The sequence below is a fragment of the Mirounga leonina genome, unplaced genomic scaffold (genome assembly GCF_011800145.1).
Source record: "Mirounga leonina isolate KUSES-001 unplaced genomic scaffold, KU_Mleo_1.0 Mir_151, whole genome shotgun sequence".
Classification (NCBI taxonomy): Eukaryota; Metazoa; Chordata; class Mammalia; order Carnivora; family Phocidae; genus Mirounga; species Mirounga leonina.
The window spans coordinates 18,005,302-18,029,284 of NW_023270377.1; the positions used below are offsets into that span (position 1 = coordinate 18,005,302).

Below are 23,983 nucleotides of genomic sequence, written 5' to 3' on the forward strand. Positions count from 1 at the left end.
TTTAATAGACGCTGAGTGAGGCGCAGGAACTTATTTTTACAAACACACCAAACATGGCAGATGGTCCATGGACCGCACCTGGAGAAACATTGCTTAGTCTAGAGAAGGCCCAGTTGGTTGTCCAGACAAGGTGACCCCCTTCTTCATTTTCTCTTGGTCTCTCTAGCTCAAGGCAGGTTTTTCTGAGCTGATCTCACTACAGGTCAGCTGAGATTCCCAGGTCCAGCGGCACACTTGTGAAATTGTCAGACGTTCCACAAGCCAATTGAAATAGTTGAAATAGCCATGGCGGGAGTATTCACACCATGGAAACTGATGTATGCTCCGAAGTAGAGTTCCCCCGACCATGGAGAGCCAGTTGCTAAAACACACCACTGCCCAGGTTCTCCCCTCTTACAAAGATCACTGTCAGGGATGACTGCTCAGACTCTTACCTCACCCTTTCCCCACCTCCGTGGAGGAAAACTCTGGAGAAAACGTCATTGCCCTGGATACTGTGTCTTCTGGGAGGAAATAGACCCCCACAGGCCATAATGACAACTGCTGTTGTTCAGTGAAGACTAACCCTCACCACTAAGTGCTTTATATGAAGCCATTCATTCTGGTAACAACCTTAGGTGGTGTATGTTTTCATATCACCATGTTCCAGGTGAGCACAGAAGCACAGGGAGGTTAAGTAACTTGCCTGAGATGACATAGCAAGGGACAGAAGCAGGATTCGAACCCATGCATCTGGCCTTTGGGCCATGGTTTGACCACAAGGTTTTTCCCTTGGTGAACTTGGGTTCTCTCTGGAAAGTACTCTCAGCATTGTCAGCTTCATCAGCACATCTAGAATGGACTCATGGCGGACGCTCATGGACCAGGCTCACAGGGTCCAGAATGTCCATGAACTCATTTACAGTGAAAAACAGAAGATCAAGATCAAGATACTCTTGTCCATTTGTTTGTACATTCTCTCCCTTATAGACATTCTTTAATGGTGGGGGGAGACACACACAGAGAGAGAGAGAGAGAGAGAGAAAGGGAGGGAGGGAAGAGGAGAGGGAGGAAGAGAGAGGCTTTCCTCCATGGGGTCCAGCTTCCTCTCCTACTGGGCCTGAGCACACTCTGTCCTGCACACACAGGACCATTTGGTGTCCCCAGACCTTTCTGTTCTAGATGGGCTTCCTTAGGAAACACATTCATTCTTCAGACAGAGAAGGCTGCAAAGATTCAGAAAAAAACTTATCTGAATTCAGACCCTCAAAAACCAACCTTGGTATGGATGTGGGGCCCTGAGGCTTTTCCAAGAATCCTGGGAGCAGATCTGAGCAGACTGTGAGTGGGGAGACACGGGGAGACAGACTGCCATCTTCCACCATTACAGTATGATGGTGGCCCCAATCCCTCCCACCTAAACCCACCTCGCCCAGTGTCTATAAAGCCAAGGCCCAGAGGAGGGTCAACAGTGCTGCCCAGGCAGCTACTGACACAATACCTACCTCTTCTCTCAGGGTCAAGTGCAGCCCCCAAGGCTGTGGCGTCTACAATTGTGAGCTGCATTCACCTGGTTGGTCGTTATTCACTGGATACTCTTGTGTTAGGTCCTGTGCGTGAAGGAAAGCGGTAGTCCCTGCCTCGGGGAACTCTTGGGTGGGAGGAAGCAGCATGGGGAGACTCGCCCGTGCTGAGTGCTGAGTGCTGTGGCCGCATCTCACGGGGCGGGGGGGGGGGGGGCTATGGGAGTGCCATGGAGGCTGGGAGCTAGGAGGGCTTCCCGGAGGCGAGGATGCTACAGGTAGGGCAAGGAGGGCTTTGTGTGGCAGGGCAGTAAAGGAAGGGATCCAGGCTGAGGACACAGTAAGTGCAAAAGCGTGGGGGCTCGAGTGAGCCTGGGGGCTCGGAGGAACTTCCAGGCCCGCGTCACGAAGCTCTGTGGGCTTGGCCAAACTGAGGCAGAGAGGCAGGCAGGGGTCAAATGTCACACGGCCTTGTATGCCACACGTTTGGACTTGAACCTGAGGGCTTGGGGAGGGCCTGGAGGGTTTGAAGTCGGGGAAGCTCACGACTAGATTGTTTCAGAAAGCTCGCCCGGCTGCAGTGTGGAGGACGGATCAGAGAAGGCAGCTGCGGAAGCGGGGAGTCCATTTAGGGGGGAGAGAAGATGGTGGACTGGACTGGAGAGATAGCCATGGGGTCAGAAAGAAGGTGACAGGCTGTAGATGTTTAGGAGTAGAATGGCCAGGACTTGAGGCCAGTTTGGGTGAGTAGTGAGGTTGAGGAAAGGGTTCACGTCAACTTCAGGTGTTGAAGCATGAGATCCAGCTCCCCCGGGGTCCAGAGCCCTTGACCGTGGCTCTTCTCCAGCCTTTAGTGCCTGCACCTGTGGGGGAGAAATCCAGCGCTTTCCCATATAGATATCCTCCCTCCTCATTGCCCAAGGCCGGTCTAACTGGGTTCGAGTGACCCTCGGGGCTCCTGTTCTCTCTGCCTACGCCCCCCCCATCAGGATTGCATGGGGAGGAGATGCAGAGTAGCCCTGCACAGCCCAGTCCAGGCAAATTGCAACACCTGTGCCTGAGTCCACAAGTCCTTGGGGAGAACTGGACATAGGGAGACCTGGAGTGTTGGGGTACAGGAGACAAAGTGGGGAATCTGGCTGGGAGGCCTATGGAGCGGCCTGGACCGACTGCCCTCAACACAGGGGCCACTGCACCCCAGCTCCCTACTTGTCTGTGCAGAGGCGCCCCCTCAGGTACCCACCCCCAAGCTGTCCTTGGAACCTCCTCTCTCTGGTTTGGAAAGACCCAGTGACCCTGGGGATGGCTCTTCCGAAGCTGCGTGGGATGCACTCACCTGAAGATGCTGCCTTGGGGATGGTTTCTGACAGTCTGCAGTGCTGTGCTGGGAAAGGCTGAGCTGAATGCATTGATCCTTTAGACAACCAGGCCTGCTGCTGGCACGGGCAGCCCTAGTGTGGGAACTGGAAATAGGAGCCCCTCCATTAAAAATTTTAGCAAATCCCTCCCTCCCCACCCTGCAAAGAGACCCAGCTAGAAAAGACAACTCTTCTGGCCTGGTGCCAGCAAACCTGTTTAGGAGAGAGCCCAGCGCAAGGGGCACACTGGGGTACCAGCACACCTGGATTTCAGCCCCGGCTTGCCTGCCCAGCCCAGAGCCCGTATGTAATGTACAACTTGTACAACCTTGACTGTGGCCCTGATGGCCAGCAGGGGCCTCTCTGCTAGGCTCAGCAGATTTCCCACCTGTGATTCAAGTATGGAGAGAAGTCCCCCCACAGTGTCACACAGGAGGAAGCGCAGAGTGATTAGACAGGGGCGGGGACAGGATGAGCTCGATGACCCCAGTGCCCCGTTTTGGGCTGCCACCTTTTAGGTTGAGTGCCTGGGGCAAGGGTAGGCGGATGCATTATTGGGAGCAGATGCGGGGAGAGGGGCAGGGCACGCTCAGGAACTGGGAACTGGTGTGGCTGGGGCTAACGGGGCCAGGAGGGGAAACGGGAGCTGGGCTGGGGGTGGGGGGACACTGTGCCCCATGGAAGGGATGGGAGCTGCGGGCCTGGTGGGAAGGGCTGGAGCAGGAAATGCCCCAAAGAAGTCGGACGTTGGGCCTTGGGGGAGGGCACAGACCCTGCTCCCCACACAGAAGGGTGCCCCCAGCACAGAGAAACCTCTCTGGTAGGGGTTGGCAGCAATGGCTCCCCCACCCCATGCCCTCTGCCCCCTGGGTGGAATGTGCCTGATGGGGCTCGGCCCCATGTCCCACACCCCAGCCTTGTTCTCAAAGCCTCTTTGTTCCATGGGGCTGAGTTGTGGCCAGCCCGGATCTGATAAGGCCGGTGGGGCAGATAGTGGCCCGCCCTGTGCGCTGCACCGCCCCAAGCCACACCCTGGCCACCTCGCACGCACATGGCATGGGGCCCCAGCAGGGCATAGATGCAGGGGGCTTCCTGGCCAGGTTAGGGTTGGGAAGCCCCAACTTGTGGGCTGGCCCTCCCTGCAGTCCATTTAAGACCCCCCTCTCATCCGCATGGGGGAATTGGGTTAAGAGAATTATCCCCATTTCAGAAATCAAGTCTCCAAGAGGGAAAATGACTTGCCCCCAGTTATTTCTTTCATAATCAGAAGCATCAGCTGTGCTAAGTCTGCTATTCACTTGTCTTTTAAAATCCTAACAGCCTATGAAGTGACGTTGTTCTTAATTCCTACTTTGCAGAGAAGAAACTGAGGCCAGACAAGTGAAGCTACCTGTCCAAGGTCACACAGTAGCAGAGTCCAGACCAGAACCCAGGTGCCCTACAGCAGCAAACTGAAGGAGGTGGGAACTGATGAGTCACCATCCCAGAGGAATGGGAGGAAGGCATTTCGGCTTCAACCTAAAAGATCTGATGGGGCTGGGGGTGGCTAAGAACCCATCAGGGAGGGTGGTCCTGGAGGACTAATGTTCTAGAAGCTGTGAGAGGATCCCATGCTGGTGGGAGTGGCAATGGTTAAAATATGTCCACAAATCATTTGACACTCCTCTCCCCTTAGAAAAGACCATATAGCTTCTGCCTGGTTCTACCCTGAAATTGCCGAGCTAGAGAAGCTACGGATAGGTGTTCCTGTCCATAGGCTAGCGGAGCTCCCAGACCACAGCCAGCGTCGACTGTCAGCCATGTGAGAGCACCATCTTGGAAGCTGCAGCCCAATGGAACCTTCAGAGGGCAGCCCTGGCCAACATCTAAATGTAACTACATGAGAGACTCTAAGAATTGCCTGGCCAAGCCCTTCTTGAATTCTTGACCCACAGAATCATAAGCAAAATAAAATGTGTGTTTGGAACTTTGAAGTTTTGGAGTGGCTTCTTATACAACAATAGTAACCAGAACAAAGCGCAAAGAGGGGATGGGGATGGATGAAGGCATCTTCTAAGGCCTTTCATGCTTTTACACAAAAGCTTCTAAAAATGGAGTCATAGGTCGCCTGGGTGGCTCAGTTGGTTAAATGTCCTACTCTTGGTTTTGGCTCAGGTCATGATCTCATGGGTCCTGAGATCAAGACTTGTGTTGGGCTCTGGGCTCAGTGTGGAGTCTGCTTGAGATTCTCTCTCTCCCTTTGCCCTTCCCCCCACTCACACACATTCTCTCTCTATCTCTCTCTAAAATAAATACATAAATCTTTTTTTAAAATGGAGTCACTAGTGGGCTGGAGGAGGTGTGATGCCTCTTAATCTTTTTTTTTTTAAGTTTTTATTTATTTAAGTAATCTCTACACCGGACATGGGGCTTGAACTCATAACCCTGAGATCAAGAGTTGCATGTTCTTCCAACTAAGCCAGCCAGGTGCTCCACCTCTTAATCTTTTAAAGCAGCAGCATGGGAGAATACACTGATTTGGAATAAACTAGAGGCAGATAGAGATAAAAACAAAGGGGAGGATTGGATAGGCAGATCTCTCCATACTCAATTGATTAGAAGTATGTTATGTATCCATTTTAGGGGCAGGATCTCTGATGATAGCAAACTCTTGGAGGGAAGAGCCTTCTGGGAGGAGGGAAGCTCATGGATCTGGGCTAGTGGGTAGTAAGGAGTCATCCATGGCCAAATGAAAAGAATGCTGTTAGAGACTTTTAAAAACCCCAAATGTTAGATGTTGAAAAAAGTGCTCAAGGGTTGAGGTCAGACCTGAGAGATAGGCCGGACGTTTCTGTGAACAGTTGCTGGCCACGTTTTCTCAGAGTGCCCCTGTACACAGAAACTTGCAGGGGCTCAACAAGAAGGTTCCTGAAAATGGACTAGAAGCACCCTGTTGTCCTTATAAACTCTAGGTGTGTTTGCCTTTGGCTTTTGCACATGCCTCCAAATGCCCGACTTAAGAAGACTCGGGAAAGTGACCAGGCAGATACTAAGGAATCGGTGTGTCTCAGGGGAGTGGTTGGGAGTGTAGGGGTAGAAAGGTTATTTCGAGGACATATTTCTAGGTTTTGGAACTCTTTTTTTTTTGGTGCAAAATAGTGGTTTTCTTAAAGCATGGGGACAGGACCCCTGGGCAGAAAGAGATGCTGCACCAGGGTTGTGAGGGGTGAACTGATTATATACTATGGGGTTGGGGGAGCTCTTAATCCTAGAGAAGTAAAGATGGACATGATCAAAATCTAATAAAGAGGGAAAAGTAGCAAGTTGGTAGTGGACAATCCTGACACTACTTTTGCCAAGTAACCAAAGTTAACATCACCATTAATGCATACAAACATCATGTGCCCTCTGATATGATGCACTGGGCATATAACCTCTGTATCATGCTTCCCAATAATACATACCTTACTCTAATCACACGAAACAAACCCAAGATTGAGGAACATTTTACAAAATAATTGACAGTACTTTTTAAGAGAGTCATGATCATAAAAGACAAGGAAAGATTCAGGAAATGCCCCAGGTAAGGTTCTGAATTGGAAATAGGAAAAGGACATTAGTGGACAAGCTTATGAAATCTAAATAAATTCTCTACTTTCATTAATAGTGTGTGCTGTACCAGGGTTAATTTTCTTAGTTTTGGTAAGTGTTCTATAGTCATGTGAGATGCTAACCTAAGGGGAGGCTGAGTGAAGGGTTTATGAGAACTCTCTGTACTATTTTTGTGATGCTTCCATACATCTAAAACTAACTCAGGGTGCCTGGGTGGCTCAGTCGGTTAAGTGGCTGCCTTCAGCTCAGGTCATGATCCCAGGGTCCTGGGATCGAGCCCCATGTCGGGCTCCCTGCTCAGGGAGATCCTGCTTCTCCCTCTCCCTCTCCCTCTCTCTCTCCCTCTGCCTGCAGCTCTTCCTACTTGTGCTCTCTCTGTGTCTCTCTGTTAAATAAATAAATAAAATCTTTAAAAAATAAAAAATAAAATAAAATAAAAAATAAAACTAACTCAAAGTTTTAAAGTCTAATAAAGTCAGAACCTCATGGACCAGTCAAGGGTGGGCTCCCTTACCATCCTTGAAGTCCAAGCCAACTTTCGCACCCAAAGGAGGGCAGCTGCACTGAGCTGGCGGTCATGTAACGATACTTTTACTTGAGAGAGAGCCCTGGTCAGAAATGGATTGGAAAAGGGTTTGAGGAATTAAATAGGATAGAAAGTCACAGAATAATGATGTTCTTCCTTTATTTAGAACATATAATAAGGCAGGCATGATGCTAAGTTCTTTAAATCTTTTATCACACTTAAAGCTCACAACCTTTGAGGTAGGTGTTAGTTTTCCCTGTTTACAGATGAACAGACTGGGTCTTACAGAAGCAAAAGAACAAGATCATAGAATTGAGAGTTTTTTGGTGGGGTTGGGATTCAAATCCAAACTTTTTTACTCCAGAGCTGTTCTTAATCAGTCCACTGTACTATCTTTTCAAGGATGACCCTCATTCAGTTCATACCTCAGGGGTTCCACACTGGGGTGGGTCAGAGTTGTAGGGACAGAAGGCAAGGGGGGAAGGGGATGGCTTGGGATGGGCTGGTCAGCGAGAGCTGTCCATGGTGCTGGGCAGAGAGGCGTGTAGCTGGAGAGAGGAGGAGATGGTCTAGGGGAAGACAGCTGGGAAAGCTAACACGGAGAAGGAGCACTGCTCAGAATAGAAAGGAAGAGCAGTTAGACGTGGTGACTGATTCTTCACCAATGAGGAGGAATTCAAGGGGGAGACACTTCAAGTTTTGGCTAGAAATAAGTAACTGTGTATACAGCAGCTGGTGAGGTAGGATTTTTCCTCAGGTCTCACTTGCAACTAATACTATCCACTATAGCTCTACTGGTTGTTAAAATCTGGAATACTTTGGTACCAGTTGGGAAATAGTCACTGGCTGAGTCCTCCTCTGCTGTGGCTGCTCTCCCTGTCCCCTCACCATTACTCCCAGCTCTCCCCATGACCCAACAACAAAAGGGTTAAAGCCTGGCATAATGTGAGCAACCAGGACCCTGCTCTGGCTCTAAGGCCAGCCGGTATCCATTACCATAGCTTGGCACGCATACTTTACCAATTGTTAAGAATTTTGAATACTATCCTTGTTTGCCCCCATTTTACAGATGAGAAAAGTCAGCCTCTGGAATGTTTAATAATTTGCCTGAAATCACCCAGCTCTCAGATGGTAGAACCTGAACTTGAACTCAAGTCTCCTGGGATTAAGCCTCATGTCATTTTCCCTCCATCCACCTAATGTTGGCTTGCATGTCTATCTACCCTTTTGTGGGGACAATGAATGGAGGGATCAAATTATCTAGGGAGTATAGGTTGGCACAAAAGTGTAGGAAACCCTGTGTGGGGAGGGGGCCTCCTAGGTAGCATGGAACTCTTTCATTTGAATTATCTTGTGATATGACAGTTTCCCTCCAGCCTCTGCCAGTTTTGTGCCTTGGCAGCCTTTTCAGGCTGGAGGCTCCATCAACTTCTTGACACATGCTCCCCACCCCCAGCAGCTTCAGAGGACCATGGCACTCTAATGCAGAGAGTGCTCCATGCCTGCTCTTAGATCCAGCCCCCAAATCACCCAGTGGCCCTCTTAGCTGCAGCTTTCTCTCACTCTTCACCCTTCAGGTTGGGCTCTCACTAATTTCAGAGGTCAGAAATTTCTGTGGGAGGACTCACCTCCTCATCTCCCTCCCCTAGGTTAAGTACATCTTGGATGCAGACCTGATTTCAGAACCAACACTGGAAATGGAGTCAGAGTTGCAGGGAAGGAAGATGGGAGGGGACTTGGCAGGTTCTGGAGTTGGGTTGACTTGCCAACTGGACAGAAAATCACTCTGGTACCTCCTTTTGTCTTTCTCCATCCCAGAGCACCAAGGCAGGCTCCTTCTTGTAGAAACAAAAGAGGGGGATGTGGAGAGAAGAAAAACTTCCTGCCTCTCTAGTGTGGAGCAGAGAGGCTAGGAAGTGGTAGGAAGGGAGGGTGCACAGAAAACCGAGTGGCTTAATTATAGGGACCTCCCATTTGGTGAGTGACCATCTTCTGTGCATGCACATGCGTCTAACTTTATTGATTGTCTATCATGCCTAAAATACTTTTCACATGCCTGATCACTCTGTCGCTACACCAGCCTTTTTTTTTTTTTAAAGATTTTATTTATTTATTTGAGAGAGAGAGAATGAGAGAGAGCACATGAGAGGGGGGAGGGTCAGAGGGAGAAGCAGACTCCCTGCTGAGCAGGGAGCCCGATGCGGGACTCGATCCAGGGACTCCAGGATCATGACCTGAGCCGAAGGCAGACGCTTAACGACTGAGCCACCCAGGCGCCCATACACCAGCCTTTTTTAAAAGATTTTTAAAAAATATTTTATTTATTTATTTGTCAGAGAGAGAGCGTGCACAAGCAGGGAGAGTGGCAGGCAGAGGGAGAGGCAGGCTCCCCGCTGATCAAGGAGACTCATGCGGGACTTGATCCCAGGACCCTGGGATCATGACCTGAGCCGAAGGCAGATGCTTAACTGACTGAGCCCCCCAGGCGTCCCATTTTTTTTTTTAAGATTTTATTTATTTATTTGAGAGAGAGAGCATGAGCAGGAGGAGGGGGAAGGGCAGAGGGAGAGGGAGAAGCAGACTCCATGCTGAGCAGGGAGACCAACCTGGGACTCCATCCCAGGACCCTAAGACCATGACCTGAGCCAAAGGCAGATGCTTAACCGACTGAGCCACCCATGCGTCCTGCTACACGAGTCTTTTGATAATTATCCCCATATAACAGTTGAGGAAACTGAGACTCAGAGAGGTCATGTGACTTGTTCAAGGTCACACAGTCAATAAGTGACAGTCAGGATTAATCTCAGGTCTGATTTCCCAGCCCAGAATCTCCTCTATTCTATTTGGTGGGGGAAGAGAGGGAGGACTTAGAAAAGATATTTTTGAGTGTGCTGAAGCCAAAATTACTGAGTGTGTGTTTTATCTTTATTACCTCCAGCCAAGGTTTCCAGACAAAAGGATTCAAGTCTGCCTACTACCCATCCTCCTTCCTCCTTTTCTCCCACATCCCGGTCCTCATCAATTTCCTGAATCATCACCCACCCTTGTTCACAGCCTTGAACCAAACAGCACCCACCCTGTTGTCTTTCTTGGGTCCATGGAAGATACAGTCACTAGGACCTAGCACCCATTTTTTTCCCATGGGTTCTGGCCTCCTGGAAAGGGGGACTTCCAAAGCAAACTCAGCTTCCTCTCTCCTCCTGAGACTCAACCCTTTGCCACACCCCTTTCCATGTTGTTTGCCTCTTGGAGCAAAGTCCGGCTTGGACCTCTTTCTGGGAGTCCACTGTGTCAGTCAAGTTCAGAGCTCTCCAGCAGAATTCTCAGGAGGAAGCCAGAACCCCACTGAAGTGGAGCACACAGGGTGAGGACAATGAATCCACCAAGGTTTGGGCACACCAGAGCTGTGGAGGGACACTCCTTCGGTGAAGAGGCACAAGGACACATGGCTCCTAGCATGAGCTTTCCCACCTCCTTGGGGTGTTCTTGCTGGGATTCCTGAGACCACCACCAAGCCCTGTCGGCAGAGTCACTGCTCCTATTTCTTTTCAGCCTAAGAATGGAAAAACAGGCCCCTTTCCCTGTCCTTAAGGTCCAGCTGAGTCAGGTTGACCATTTCAAAAAGAGCTTAGAGGAAAACAAAAAGGAAATCATTATAGAAACTACAAACAGGATAGACATTGTCATGTCCAAAGTGCAGGTTTCAGATTCTGAGAATAACATTAAAACCGGTGAAAAGCTCACTGAGTTCCATGTTCCTTGATTCCAAGAAAATTCCAGACCTAATGGTGCTGGCATAACTTCACGGGCCCCCTGGCCTGCCCCTTCCCTCCAGTTCAGCCGGCCTCTGGCCATGTGATTTCCCAGGCCAACTCAGGCCACTTTGTCATCTTAGTCCATCCATTGTTTACTTTCACAAGTAAATGCCAACTTTCCCAAAATGAGAGTTTATTTTCTGGGTTTACCCCTAGACTCACTAAGGTCTCTCCCTGTAACACCACCCCCCATCACTGTCCTGGGTAGTGAAACATCTTTAATTGCTCAGAATGAACTTTGAGGCTTTCAGCTTCACCCACCTAAGGAGTCTTCACCAAATTAGAGCTGTTACAAAGAAAATCACACGCCCACAATGGTGTCACTTAGACCAAGTTTCAACCTCCCCCAGAAATGTAGTCTTAACGGGTCAGACAGGAATTTTCTGGTCAGCACCAATGAGGTCATCTGTCACAGGTGGTCTCTCCAACCCCCAAAAGAAGATAAATAATCTGTAATAAGAGCCCCTGCCCTTCCCATAAGGGAAGGCCATCTTGCCTGAAATAATCCTTCCTTTTCCTTTGCTAATAACATCTTGTCCCACCCTCCTGTCTATAAAAACCTTCCATTTTGCGTAACTCCCTGGAGCTCCCCTCTACTTGGTAGATGGGATGTTGCCCAATTCAAAAATCCATTTTAAGAAGCCAATTAGATTAAAGTTTACTCCCTTGAGTTTTTGTTATTTTACAGACCTTTTCCACAAAGCAAATGCGGACAAATCAACAAATGCGCTTCCAAGAATCCACATTAGCATACCAGTGCCTTCGTCATACATTAACCTCCAGATGCCTAGAATAGAGTTAGCTTGGTGCCAGGGAGGAGGACTCCAGTCGTAAAGCAATATGCAAACGAAAAATAACTACGGGGCGCTTTCAAGTTAACAATCGCGATCACAGACTGAAGTTCCGGTTGAGATTCTGACCCTACGTCACCATCGCGCGGCCGGAAAGAACTGGAACGGCTCCCACTCCGGTAACGAGCCCGTGGAGTAACCGCCTATGAATTTGGTCGTCTACTAAAATAAGGACTGCGAGGACGTCACGACAACTAGGAGACTATACATTGCATGTTGCGGCTGCTAGAAGCTGAGTGGCTACCAGTCGGGAAAATCCGAGAATAAAAAAAGGTAAGCATTAAAATTGGGCGGTGCTTTCGCCTTCCCTGAGCATGACTCTTTCGGGATGCCGTCGTTGTCCTGGGATACCGGGAGACGCCGTGGCCTGAGCGTCCTGTCTCTATGGAGACGACAACATGGCGGCAGAGTGAGTTGTGAGGGTTGGTCCCAGGACCAGGGGAACAGCGCGAGTGGCCGCCGAAGGTATCTGTCCCGGGAGACCGCCTCCTTTGGGAAGTTGTGGCCGGGGGTCCCCTCCATGTCCCTTAGAGAGCCCCGTGGGACTGAGACTAGGGTGAGTTCAGCCTGGGGATACCCTGGAGAACGGAGGAACGACCTTAAGTATTTTTATCACTTCATTTTACCAATTTCTTTTCCACTCCACACTACGCGACGACCCGCCACTTTTTTCCCACTGGTCATCTTAGGAATGTTTACGTTGGAAATGAGGCAAATAAAGGAAGCTGATGATATATATATTTTAAAGTCCTCAAGATTAGAAAATTGGATTTAAAAACAACACCTACACTGCCCAGTGTCTTCACAGTGATTGCAGATGGGTGTCTTTTGGAAGAGTAGCTCAACCGAGTATGGAAATTATGATTGTTAATTACAGTAACATTGGTTCCTCTAGGGCTTTTTCAAATCCCCTATTTCATTCCAACTTCACATCAACTTTGTGGAATAAGATAACCTTCATTTCGTGAGGTGACTGAGGCTCCAGGAGATGGAGAAGCTTGCCTATCTCAGTGAACCTGAGCAGATGCAGCTCTCTGGGACTAGCGCTCTCTTCCTGAAGCCCTAAGACCTGATCTGGACCAGATTTCTACTCCACTGTCTCTAATTTCTTCTACCTGTGTTGACTGGAGACTTTTTCAGAGCTCTGGGGTATTGGCTATCTATAGAATCCCCTGATGTCACAGACTTTACTGAGTCAGGCAGGACTTCAAAGCCATCCAATAGCTGAAAAGTAATGGGACTCTCTTCCCTGCCTCCCCAGCTGGCATTTCTTTGATTCCTTCTGAATATCCTCTTTATAATGGAAGGTAGGGGCCTTGCCTGTCTTGTCCATTGCCTAGCACTGTACATATAACAGGTACTCAGTAAATGCTTTGTGAGCGAATGAATAAATGAATGAATGAGTGAGTGAGTGAATCTAAGATATTCTCCAGAGGTTTTGGAGGTGTTGCCAATTAGGAAACACTGAATCAACAGAATCTTTTGCTTTGGATGGTGGTGGGGAGGGGATGGGAGTGTCTGATGAAATTGTATAAATTTCTAAAGGATAACCATAAAATCATTGACAAAAATGTAATATGTTATAATAAGGAGTTGAAAGCTGAACCCCAAACTTGAAAAGAGGCAATTTTTTTTTAAGTGGGTTCCACGCCCGGATGGAGTCCCAACATGGGGCTTGAACTCACAACCCTGAGATCAAGACCTGAGTTGATATCGACAGTCACTTAACCGACTGAGCCACCCAGGTGCCCAGAAAAGAGAGAATTTTAGGCCAAAGAAAAGACAGCTTACATATCATCATAAATTGTTGTAAAGATTAAAATACATAAGGGGCACCTGGCTGGCTCAGTTGGTGGAACATGTGACTCTTGACCCCAGGTTTGTGAGTTCGAGCCCCACGTTGGGTGTAGAGATTACTTAAAAATAAAATCTTAAAAAATAATAAAATACATGAGAAGGCCTTACAACACTGCTTGGCACATAAGTTCTCAGTAAATGTCAGTAAAAGTTGTTACTATTTTTTGCGATTATTATTCAAAGAGGTGGGGAAGGACACTGAGTAGTTTGAAAAATATACATATGTTCAAAAAGGTGTTAGATGGATGCTGTCCAATATGGTAGCCACACCTGGGTGTGTGTGTGCTGAAGGAAGTCTCCTAAAGGAAGAGGGGATTTGGAGTTTAGGCCCCGCGTGTGTTCCCTAGAGCAGGACCAAACACCCTTTTGAGTATTTGGTGAAAGCTGTGGACACTTTCCCTGGAAAAAAAGCATTTCGCCATATATATATATGACATTTTGCATATGATTTGCATATAACCCTTGCATATATTTGCATATAATTTCCAGCTACAGTCTCTCCATGGATCCCTCTGCTCTAGAAGTTGACTCGCTTATCTTTGGATTGAGTGATTATTTCAGTGAATGCTTACTTTAAGCCTGGACTGCAGGTCGCATACCCATAGAGGAAACCCGAAAGACCAAGAACCATCCAGTCTCACTTACCTCTTCGTTGCCCCTTCTCCTCCTTCTCACAGGAGGCAAGACACACTCCGAAGAAACAAGTAGAGAGCAAAAGCCAGATAAAAGTAATATGTGTGCTTCAGTGACAGTCACTGGGGGCTTCCTGAGAAATGCCAAGGGTGGCCATGGCAGGCAGGGCTGGGTGGGCCTCATCCCTGAGTCCCTCTCCTGAATGATGAGTTTTTAGGCTCCCGGGCAAAGCGCTGGATCTTGTATCCCGGCTCTTTGCTCTATGGTGCCACCTCGTACCTCCGTGCCACAGCTGGTAATTGGGCCCCCCTGTGATAACGACGGCCACGGCCAGTCTACTCCACGAGCCTCTCTCTTTGATGTCCCTCCTGTGTCCCCTCCGGTCTCTTCCTAGCTCCACGTTGGCAGGAACTCCTGGCTCAGCCAGAGTGCTCCCCTTGGACTTGTGTTCCAGGTGGCTGATGCTCATCCAGGCAGCCTCAAGCCCCCTGATGAAGACGAGGGACAGCGGGGACTGCACCATGAACTCCGGCTCCTGCCTGAGCACCAGCACAGTGGCCGTCCCCACTGTCACTGGCAGCAGTGTGGCGCTGAGTGCCTGCAGCAGCAACACCAGTGCCCGCGTGAGCACGTGTCCGGGGGGGGGGGGGGGGGGCGCTGCAGGACCGGGGGGGGGGGGGGCTTAGGAATCTGGAAGGACCTGACTCCCCCTGTCCAGACCCCAACCCTAGACCCTGCGTACACTGAGCACCAAGCCACCTGGAGTGGTGGCAGCGACAAGAGTGGCCGTGGGGGATGGGGGTGCATGTGAAGAACTCTGGGGAGGTGCCAGTCAGAGCTGAGAGAGTAGTCAAGGGTTCTCTCTTGCCTCAGAAAGTTCTTCTGGGCTTCACCCCTTGTGCTTGACCAAGATGTGGATGTTGCTGACTTTTTGCAGCTCTTGGCTGACATCACAGGGGCGGGGGGGGGGTGTTGTCAAGGAGTGTGACTGTGGGGTAGGACTGTGTGGGGTGCCATGTGTGTCTGTGTTGTGTGTGCATTCTTGTGTCTCCTGAGGACCGGGGGCCACCTCACCCCTCCATCTGTGCCATTCCAGGCCTGTTTGCCCCATGTTCCCTCATGGCCCTTCCCCACTCTGCGCTGACCTGGGAGGAGATTGGAAGCGGGGAGGAAGGGAGGAGCCAGGGCATTTCTCTCCCCCACCCCCACTTTCGTGACAGTATTCCCATCAGCAGCTGCATCTCCCCGTGACTCCAGTCCCTACCAGACAGGCCTCGGGGCTGTGAGAACCCCAGTACCTCCCCTAACCTAGTGCGTAGCAGCTTCTTGATGTTGCTAGCTTCTGGGTTACTTCACTGTGCCCTGGTTGTGCATTAAATTCCTCGTTTTGAACACCCACGGTGGCTTCTGTTTTCCTGATTGGACCCTGACTGATGTCCCAACTGATATTTACCATAAATTACCCTGGCTCACCCATGTCACCTTTCCTCCATGTGTCAACCAGGAAAGAAAAATACTATATTGGCCACCTGACACTCTCTGTAAATATTTAAGCTGAGAGTGTAAGCTCCAAGACAGAAGAGATGCGTCTGTCTTGTTCACTATTGTAGTCCTGGCGCCTAGCACAATGTCTGGCGTGTGATGTGTAGTCAACAAATATTTGCCCAGTGGATGAATATATCTTTATGTTAAGTAACAATATAGAAGCAATACTTGGCCAGAGATAAAATAACATGGCAGTGAGGAGAATGTTCATTGCAATGACTGTGGTAGGAAGAGGTACCTTGTTCATCTTCCCTTCACCTTGGCTTTGCCCCCTCCATCCCCCTCCCTCCTCAGGTAGATGGGACTAGGGATCAGCTCGGGAAGGATTTTCCCTTATAGATGGGAAGCTTTGGCACACTGCGCCTCTACATCGCCAGGAACAGTGCTTGGAGTGGCCCCCACATCATGGCGGGGGGTGGGGATTTCTTGAAGGCAAATTGACTCCTTCCCCTGCTCCACCAGCCAGTTGAGGGACGGGAGAGGGAATGGTAGAGTATTCCTGTGGTCTCAAAAAGTACGTGGGATAGACCACTCCAGCTAGGCGAGGTTTCCGCAGCAAAAGGGTAGGATGGGAAGGAAGGAAAGGAGAAGGCAGCCCTCGAGGGGACTGGTACCTTTGGGTGCACTGAGGAACAGAACCGACCAGCTGAGACTGCTCAGTGCCCAATGGAGTGGTCCAGGGAAGGCTGCAGGGGAAGGGTCATGGAGAATCTCGTTGGAAAACCGTTGCAGTGGCCTGGGAAATGGTAATATCTGACTGCCCCTCATCTTCTCTCTCCAGACCATCCCCCAGGGGCCAAGGGTCGGGTCAATTCCTTGCTTTCTGGGGATGGGAGCTTTTTGCCTGTTCTCCGGGTATTTGAATCTTACCCCTCTAATGCGTCCTTTCTTCTCCCCCTTTTCCCTGCCAACTGGACAGCCTGCCAGCTTGACGGACACTCGCATGTGCTTCTCAAAGAAGCAAGACAAAGTGAAGAAGAGGGTCATCTGGGGCATTGAGGTGGCCGAGGTGCTGCAGTGGCATGGCTGGACACTCGGGAAGGAGATCACCAAGAGCCTGGCTCTGAAAAATCTGTCCTTGAAAACCCAAAAGATGACGTACAGGTACCAGTATCAGGGATCAGAGACCCAGCCCCCGATCCCTCAAGCCCCCCAAACAGTCACTCTTTAGAAAACAAACTTTAAAATTATTGTATAAAATTAGGGGCACCTGGGTCGCTCAGTCAGTTAAGTGTCGACTCTTGGTTTTGGCTCAGGTCATGATCTCAGGGTTGTGAGATCAGTTTTGCATCCGGCTCCTCGCTCAGCGGGGAGTCTGCTTGAGATTCTCTCTCTCCCTCTCCTTCTGGCCCTCCCCACCACTCTCTCTCTAAAATAAATACATCTTTTAAAAAAATAAAGTTATTGTATAAAATTAGAAGATTATATAAAACATGCACAGTTTGAATGATTATTGGAAGTGGAGCCCATGTGACCAGATTACGAATGGAATAGTAAGTGTCTGAAGCTCACCTCCCATGGTGTGTCACTCCCCTGTTGAAACATCGTCTCTACCATAAAAGTAACCACTCTCCTGACTTAATGATAATGATTTCCTTGCTTTTCTCAATTGAATGGATTTGTCACCTATGTTTGCATCCCTAAATGATACAGTTTAATTTTACTCTCTTACAAACTTGACATAAGTGGAATAGTACGATATATTTTTGTAACTCCTTGGCTTTTGTTAAGTTACGTTTGGAAGACTCATCTGCATGCAACAATAGTTCATTCTTTGTCATCACGGTATAATATTCCAACAGATGCTTATATTGTAATATATTCATCCATTCTTCTGTTGCGGGATGTTTGGGTTGTTTCTGGTTTGGAACCGTGATCAACATTCATGTATAGATCTTCACTTACAGAGTTTTTCCTAGGGTAGATACATAGGAGGGGAATTGCTGTGACCTAGGGCGTGTCCATGTTTGCTTTTTATAGATAAAGCCAAACTGTTCTCTAAAGTACTCATTTGTATTTCTATTCCCACCAGCCACGCATGAATTCCCGCACCTCTGCATTTTTACCAACCATTGTTATTGTCAGAATTTAAAAATTTTCCAACAATGGTAATTTTTTGTGGCTCTGATTTGCATTTCCCAGCTTACTGATACAGCTGAGTGTCTTTCATGTGCTATTGACCATTTCATCTGTGAAATTCCTGTTCAAGTCTGTACTCATTTTTCTATTGGATTGTCTTTTTTTTTTAAGTGAACTCCATCCCCATGCAGGGCTCGAACTCACAACCCCCAAGATCAAGAGTCCCAATGCCAGGCGCCCCTGTCTCTAATAGAAGTTCTTAGGGCTACTAATCCTTTGTCAGTTATGTTTTGTAAATATCTTCTCCCACCTGTGACTTGTCTTTTCCTCTCTTTACCATGTCTTTTGAAGAATTGAAGTTCTTCATTTCAAAGGAATCAAATGTATCAATCTTTTTATGTTGTGGTTGGTGCTGTTTTGTATCTTGCTTAAGAAGTCCTTCTCTCCCCCTACCTAGGTCATGAAGACAGTCTCCTATAGTATCCTCTAAAGACGATAGTTTTGCTTTTCATGTTTGTCTTTTATCTATGCAAAATTGATTTTTGTGAATGGTTTTATTTTATTTGTGTGTGTGTGTCTGTGAATGGTTTCAAGTAGGGATCCGATAATTCTTTTCCTCAAACAAATGTCCAAATGTCCCCAAGCCATTTGTTGAAAAGTTCATACTTTCCCTGATGATCCCCTCACCACTGATGTTTATCTTTGTTTCGTTTGTGATCTCAATGTGAAAAATTCCAGTGTATCACCATTGGTTTAGATGTTTCCTGTGGCCTTTTTTTTGGCTTGGGTTTTTAAAGATTTTACCAGGTTAAGGACATTCCCTTCTATTCCTCGTTTGTTAAGAGTTTTTCTCACAAAAAAAAAAAAAAGAGTTTTTCTCACAAACATGTTGAAGGTTATCTAATATTTTTCTTCATTGAGATGATCATTTGATTTTTTTTTTTCTGTCTTAATTTGTTAACCTGGTGGAGGACATTGATTTCCTCTGTTGAACCAACCATGTATTTCCTGGAGTAAACTCAACTTCGTCATAATTCACTATTCTTTCTATACATGCTAAATTCTCTGGGCTCTCTCATTTTGTTTATGAGAGAGATAGGCCTGTAATTTTCCATTCCTCTCCTACCTCTGTCAGATTTTGATAACAACATTATGATGGATCCATAGAATACTTTGGGGAGTGTTTCCTCATTTTATATTACTGGGAAGGTGAGGCTGAGGTTATTTTTTATCACGTTTGGTAGGACTTGCTGTGAAGCCATCCGGCCTAGTGTTTTCTCTGTGGGAAGATTTTTGACTACTTATTCAGTGGCTTTGATGATATTAGGTGAGGTGGTCATAAAATGTATTATCTATTTCTTTTTTTAAAAGGTTTTTTATTCACTTGAGAGAGAGAGAGATGGGGGCAAGAGGGGGAGCACAAGCAGGGGGGAAGGGCAGAGGGAGATAGAAAGGGAGAAGCAGACTCCCCGCTGAGCAGGGAGCCTGATGCAGGGCTCGATCCCAGGATTCTGGGATCGTGACCTGAGCCGAAGGCAGACGTTTAACCCACTGAGCCACCCAAGCACCCTTGTATTATCTAATTTTTGAGTCCACTTTGGTAAGTTATACTTTCCTAGAAATGGGTTTATGTCACTTAAACTTTAACATTTATTGGCATAGAGTTATTGGCAGTATCGTCTTCCTGTGACTATTTTTGAAGTCTGCACTGTCTATGGTTTTGACCCATGCTGAAGCTCTACAGCCCTGCCTATGGCTCTGCTTGGATCGGCATCCTGGCCCCTCTGTTCTCAGCCTTGGTTCCCCACCCAGCTCAGCGCTTGGGGATTTTTCTTGTTTTCTGAGCCCTGATCCTAAAGTGCTTAAGCCCTGGCTCTCTCCTGCAGGTCCCCCAAGACCAAGTTCTTCTTCACAGTCATCCCCCAGCCCATCTTGCTGAGCCCGGGCATAACCTTCACACTCCCCATTATCTTCCGGCCTCTGGAGGAGGTAAGGTCTGCCATTTTGAGGGCGCTGGCAGGGAGGGACACAGGCACTGTGACCTTGGAACAGGAAGCAGGGCAGAGCAGCAAGGAGCACCCCCCTCCCCCACCAGGACACACACATATTCATCCCGACAGCTGTAGCAGAAACTCCGGCTTGGGAAGCCCTGGAGAGGCTCTCACCCTAAACTCATTAAACCGCGTGGGGTTCCCAGTTGGATGTTGGGAGCTAAAATCTGTGCCACTGTGTTGGCCACCAGAAAGCCTTAGATTCGGAAGCCTCTTCCTACTCTCAAAACATTCTCCCAGATACAAAAAAGGCCCCCTGTCTCTGAGACCAAGACAGTGTTAGAGGACACTTCCTCGGACACCGCCCTCAGTGATGTGTCGGAGGCATGGCCAAGAGCTGGGGTGGGATGTGTGGTCCCTGAGTACCATGCAGATACCACCGATCAACGACTGCCTCCGCCCCCGGCCTCCCACCCCCCACATTGCAGAAGGAGTACATGGACCAGCTCTGGTTTGAGAAAGAAGAGGGAATGTTCTGTGTGGACCTGAGGGCCACCCTGCCTTGCCACAGTCTGATCTGCCCACCGTCCCTGCAGTTGCCCATGTGTGCCGTGGGGGACATGGCCGAGGCCTGGTTCTGCCTGGAAAATGTGGGGTGAGGGGAGCAGCTGAGGCTCAGAGGCGGGGAGAGTGAGCTCGGTGAGGAGGGTCCCGGGGTGCTGGTGGGGGAAGGGAGGAGAGGAGGAGCCCAGCATCTCTGCCTTTCTAAAGTAGGGGCAGGGGTCAGAATGAGCCCAGTGGCTCTGATCTGTACCCCCCTCCAGGGACCTGCCCACCTTCTTCACCTGGGAGTTCTCTAGCCCATTCCATGTACTGCCCACCACGGGGCTGCTGGAGCCAGGCCAGGCTTCCTACACCAAGGTGACCTTTCACCCCCTTTTGGCCATCATCTATGAAGTTCAGGCCACATGCTGGTATGGAGAGGGCAGTAAGCAGAAGAGCAGCATCCAGTTGCAGGCTGTGGGTGAGGCCCGACCCCTCACCTGTCCCCAGAGCCCACCTGCTGCCCCTCCTGGGTCTCAAAGCCTCAATGTGCCCCCCTACACCCCCCACTGGCCTGTCCTCCACAGGACCTCCGCCAGCTTCCCACCCTCTCCTAGCTCTGCAGGCTTTGCCTTCCTTGGTGGGGCAGACCAGTGTTTCCCTGGGGATATCTGCCTTCTTCGAGGGACTGTTCCGCTGGGGCCACAGAGGCCCTGGTGGGTTTCTTCCCAAGACTCCCTCATCTCTGCCCCAGCCAAATGCGCCCAGCTGCTGGTGAGCATAAAGCAGAAGCGACCAGAGGACCAGGATGCTGAAGGCATCCAGAAAGTGCTGCACTTCGGCACCGTCGCTGTGGGCTGCACCGCTGAGAGGCAGATCAAGCTCTATAACCCTTCGGCAGTATGTGTCCTATGTGTGTGTATGGGGCTGCGGGGGGCAGGACCACAGGACGGGCTGCTCCTAAAACCCATCCCCTTTACAAATGCCCTCTTTCTCTCCATACTTTTGGCCCCAAGCCTCACATAAGCCACGTCTGTTGATACACGCATGTGTCAGTCAACAGGTGTCTTTTCATCTCAGCTGGGGGCTGGGCTGGAGTATCCCTTGACCATCCCCAGAGCAACTCCAAGAGCAGCCCTAAGGTGGTCCTACCTCCAGGACCACAGCTAGCATTTCTGGTACCTTTGGGAAAGAAAAGAGTGCCCCCCAGGCAGTCCCAGCGCCCGGCACACAGCTCGGCCTCTTCCTTCCTCCTGGCGGAGGTGGCCTCCATGCTCAGCTGACAAGTGGGGCACAGACTGGACCTCAGCTGCCCTCACCCCCTCAGCTGGGCACTTGGGTAAGGACAGCTGCCTCACCCTGTGACCTGACCCTTCCTGCCACCCCCCCACCCCGCCCCACAGGTGAGCGCCCCCTTCCGGATCGAAGTAGCCTCAGACATGCTGGCCAAAGATCATACCTTCTCGTGCCCCACTACCAATGGCATTGTGCCTCCAGGAGGGGAGAAGTTAGTGTCCGTGTCCTTTCACCCCGAGACCTTGGACGTCAGAACTATTGACTACTTGTCCATCATGCCATCTGGCTGTGCCTCCCAAACCCTGCTCAAAGTCGTTGGTTTCTGTAGAGGTACTGGCCACCCTAGGACACCGCACTGCTTCTGGGGCCAGGAGCAGCCCCCATTTAGGATTGGGAAGGGCTCCATGCCTGCCTGGAGGGCCTGATGCCTCCTTGCCCTTCAGCCTGGGTGTCTGCTGCCCTCTGGTGGGCTCAGTGTGGAATCAGTTTGGGACACCTGGAGATAATGTTCCTGCCCTCACCCCTGGTGAACTTGGAGGTCAGCTCAGGTTGCTGGGGCTCTGGGTCTTTCCAGCCCAGCCTTTGGTCTCCAGGAAGAGCCACCTCCCATCAGGGGGACCCTTTCTGAGACATCCTCGGGGAGCCTGATAGCCCAGCCCCACCCAGGTGGCAGGGCTGCTCACAGGAGCCCCATCTCCGCCCAGGTCCTGATGTGTCCCTGAAACACGGCTCTGTCAACTTCAGCTGGGTCAACCTTGGGCAGATCTCGGAGCAGTCCCTGTGGATTGAGAACAAGTCGGACTGCACAGCCTACTTCCAGTTTGCCATTGACTGCCAAGAGAGTATCTTCGGCATCAGACCAGCCTTTGGGACCCTGGTGGGCAAGGCCCGCATGACCTTGCACTGTACCTTCCAGCCCACTCACCCCATCATCTACTTTCGGCGTGTGGCCTGTCTCATCCACCACCAGGTGAGCGGTGGGGGAGGAGGCGAGGAGGGGCTCTCCTGGGCCTTGGAGGAGCCGATCTGAGGCCCAGTGATGAAGACAGTGCTTGGTGGGTGATCACTCTCCTGTATTCTGGAACCTCCGCCTGGATCATCTCTGCCAGGGCCCCGGCCTGGGTTTGGAGCCAGAGCCTGGCCAACGGCACAGGAAGGCTCACTCCAAGCCAGGTCAAGGGCTTTTCTGCTGCTGCTGCTGGGCTGGGGAGAGGGGGGACTGGACTCAGAGTAGAGAGCCTGGAAGTGAGGACCCAACTCAGGGCCGTGGGCAAGGTCCTACAAATTGTGCCCTGACCAGTTGGCACCTGGTCACGTCCCTTTTCGGCGGAGGCTGAAATCCTGCCTTATACAGACAAATGTCACAGGACCCGCTGTTCCTGGACCTGATTGGGACCTGCCACTCGGACAGCACCAAGCCAGCCATCCTGAGGCCTCAGCACCTCGCTTGGTACCACACACACCTGGCACGGGGCCTTACGTTCTACCCTCCTGACATCCTGGGCATCTTGCTGCGGGAGAAGAAGCTGGAGCAAGATGAGAACGGGGCCCTCAGGATTCCCACTGAGGTTTGATGGACTGTTTTGGGCCCCCTACAGACAGGCTCCCTTCCCCAGGTTCATGCCCCCTTCTCTAGAAATTCTTGGCAAGTTGTGTTCCCCCAGAGTCCTGTGGGCAGCATTAGTAGTTGGGGATGAAAGGGGCATTCAAATGAGGGGCAATGGCAGGAGGAATGGCATTTGGCCCCTGCTCACCTGTCTTTCCCCACACAGGACCTGGCAGACGCGTCAGCCCTGAAGTATCCTCTCATTCCTCCCATGACTGAGTACTTCTTCGATGGTACCAGCGACCTAGCCATCTTCCCCCCACCTGTCAGCATAGAGCCCACTGATGTGGATTTTGGTGCCTGCCCTGGGCCCAAGAACCCCAACCCTGTCCCCCTGTGCTTGATGAACCACACCAAGGGCACGATCACGGTGGTCTGGACGCAGAGGTCTGACTGCCCCTTCTGGGTGACCCCAGACACCTGTGACGTGCCTCCACTCAAGTCCATGGCCATGCGCCTGCACTTCCATCCACCTTACCCCAACTGCCTGTATGCCGTGGAGCTCGAGGCCTTTGCTTTTTATAAGGTGCGTGGGGGCAGTAGAGACTGGGGGAGGGCTGCCTCTCTGCCCTGGAGCTTGAATGGCAGGGCGGGGTTGGAGGGAGTGGTGGGGGCTGCTGTGGGATTCATCCTCAATGTGCCAAGCTCCTCCTTGGCCACACGGTGGTCCTTACTGGTTTGTCTTCTCCCAGGCTCATAGGCTGCCTTGGCCAAGGGGATTCTTGCCCCATCTGATTACATCTCACGTATATGTGGCCTCCCACTCCCTCCAGAGGGAGAACTCAGCTGG

General features: G+C 50.3%; 1 protein-coding gene across 1 annotated transcript in view; it reads left to right on the forward strand.

Moving 5' to 3' along the window:
• The first annotated feature begins 12,027 nt into the window (after nucleotides 1-12,027).
• Nucleotides 12,028-23,983, forward strand: part of CFAP65 (cilia and flagella associated protein 65) — a 33,964-nt gene continuing 22,008 nt past the window's right edge. Inside the window, 13 exon segments of the mRNA XM_035008335.1 lie at nucleotides 12,028-12,052; nucleotides 14,091-14,188; nucleotides 14,190-14,235; nucleotides 14,557-14,756; nucleotides 16,598-16,782; nucleotides 19,644-19,746; nucleotides 20,237-20,403; nucleotides 20,573-20,772; nucleotides 21,046-21,191; nucleotides 21,695-21,917; nucleotides 22,292-22,557; nucleotides 22,955-23,155; nucleotides 23,360-23,719. Coding sequence (XP_034864226.1) covers nucleotides 12,028-12,052; nucleotides 14,091-14,188; nucleotides 14,190-14,235; nucleotides 14,557-14,756; nucleotides 16,598-16,782; nucleotides 19,644-19,746; nucleotides 20,237-20,403; nucleotides 20,573-20,772; nucleotides 21,046-21,191; nucleotides 21,695-21,917; nucleotides 22,292-22,557; nucleotides 22,955-23,155; nucleotides 23,360-23,719 — 2,220 coding nt within the window.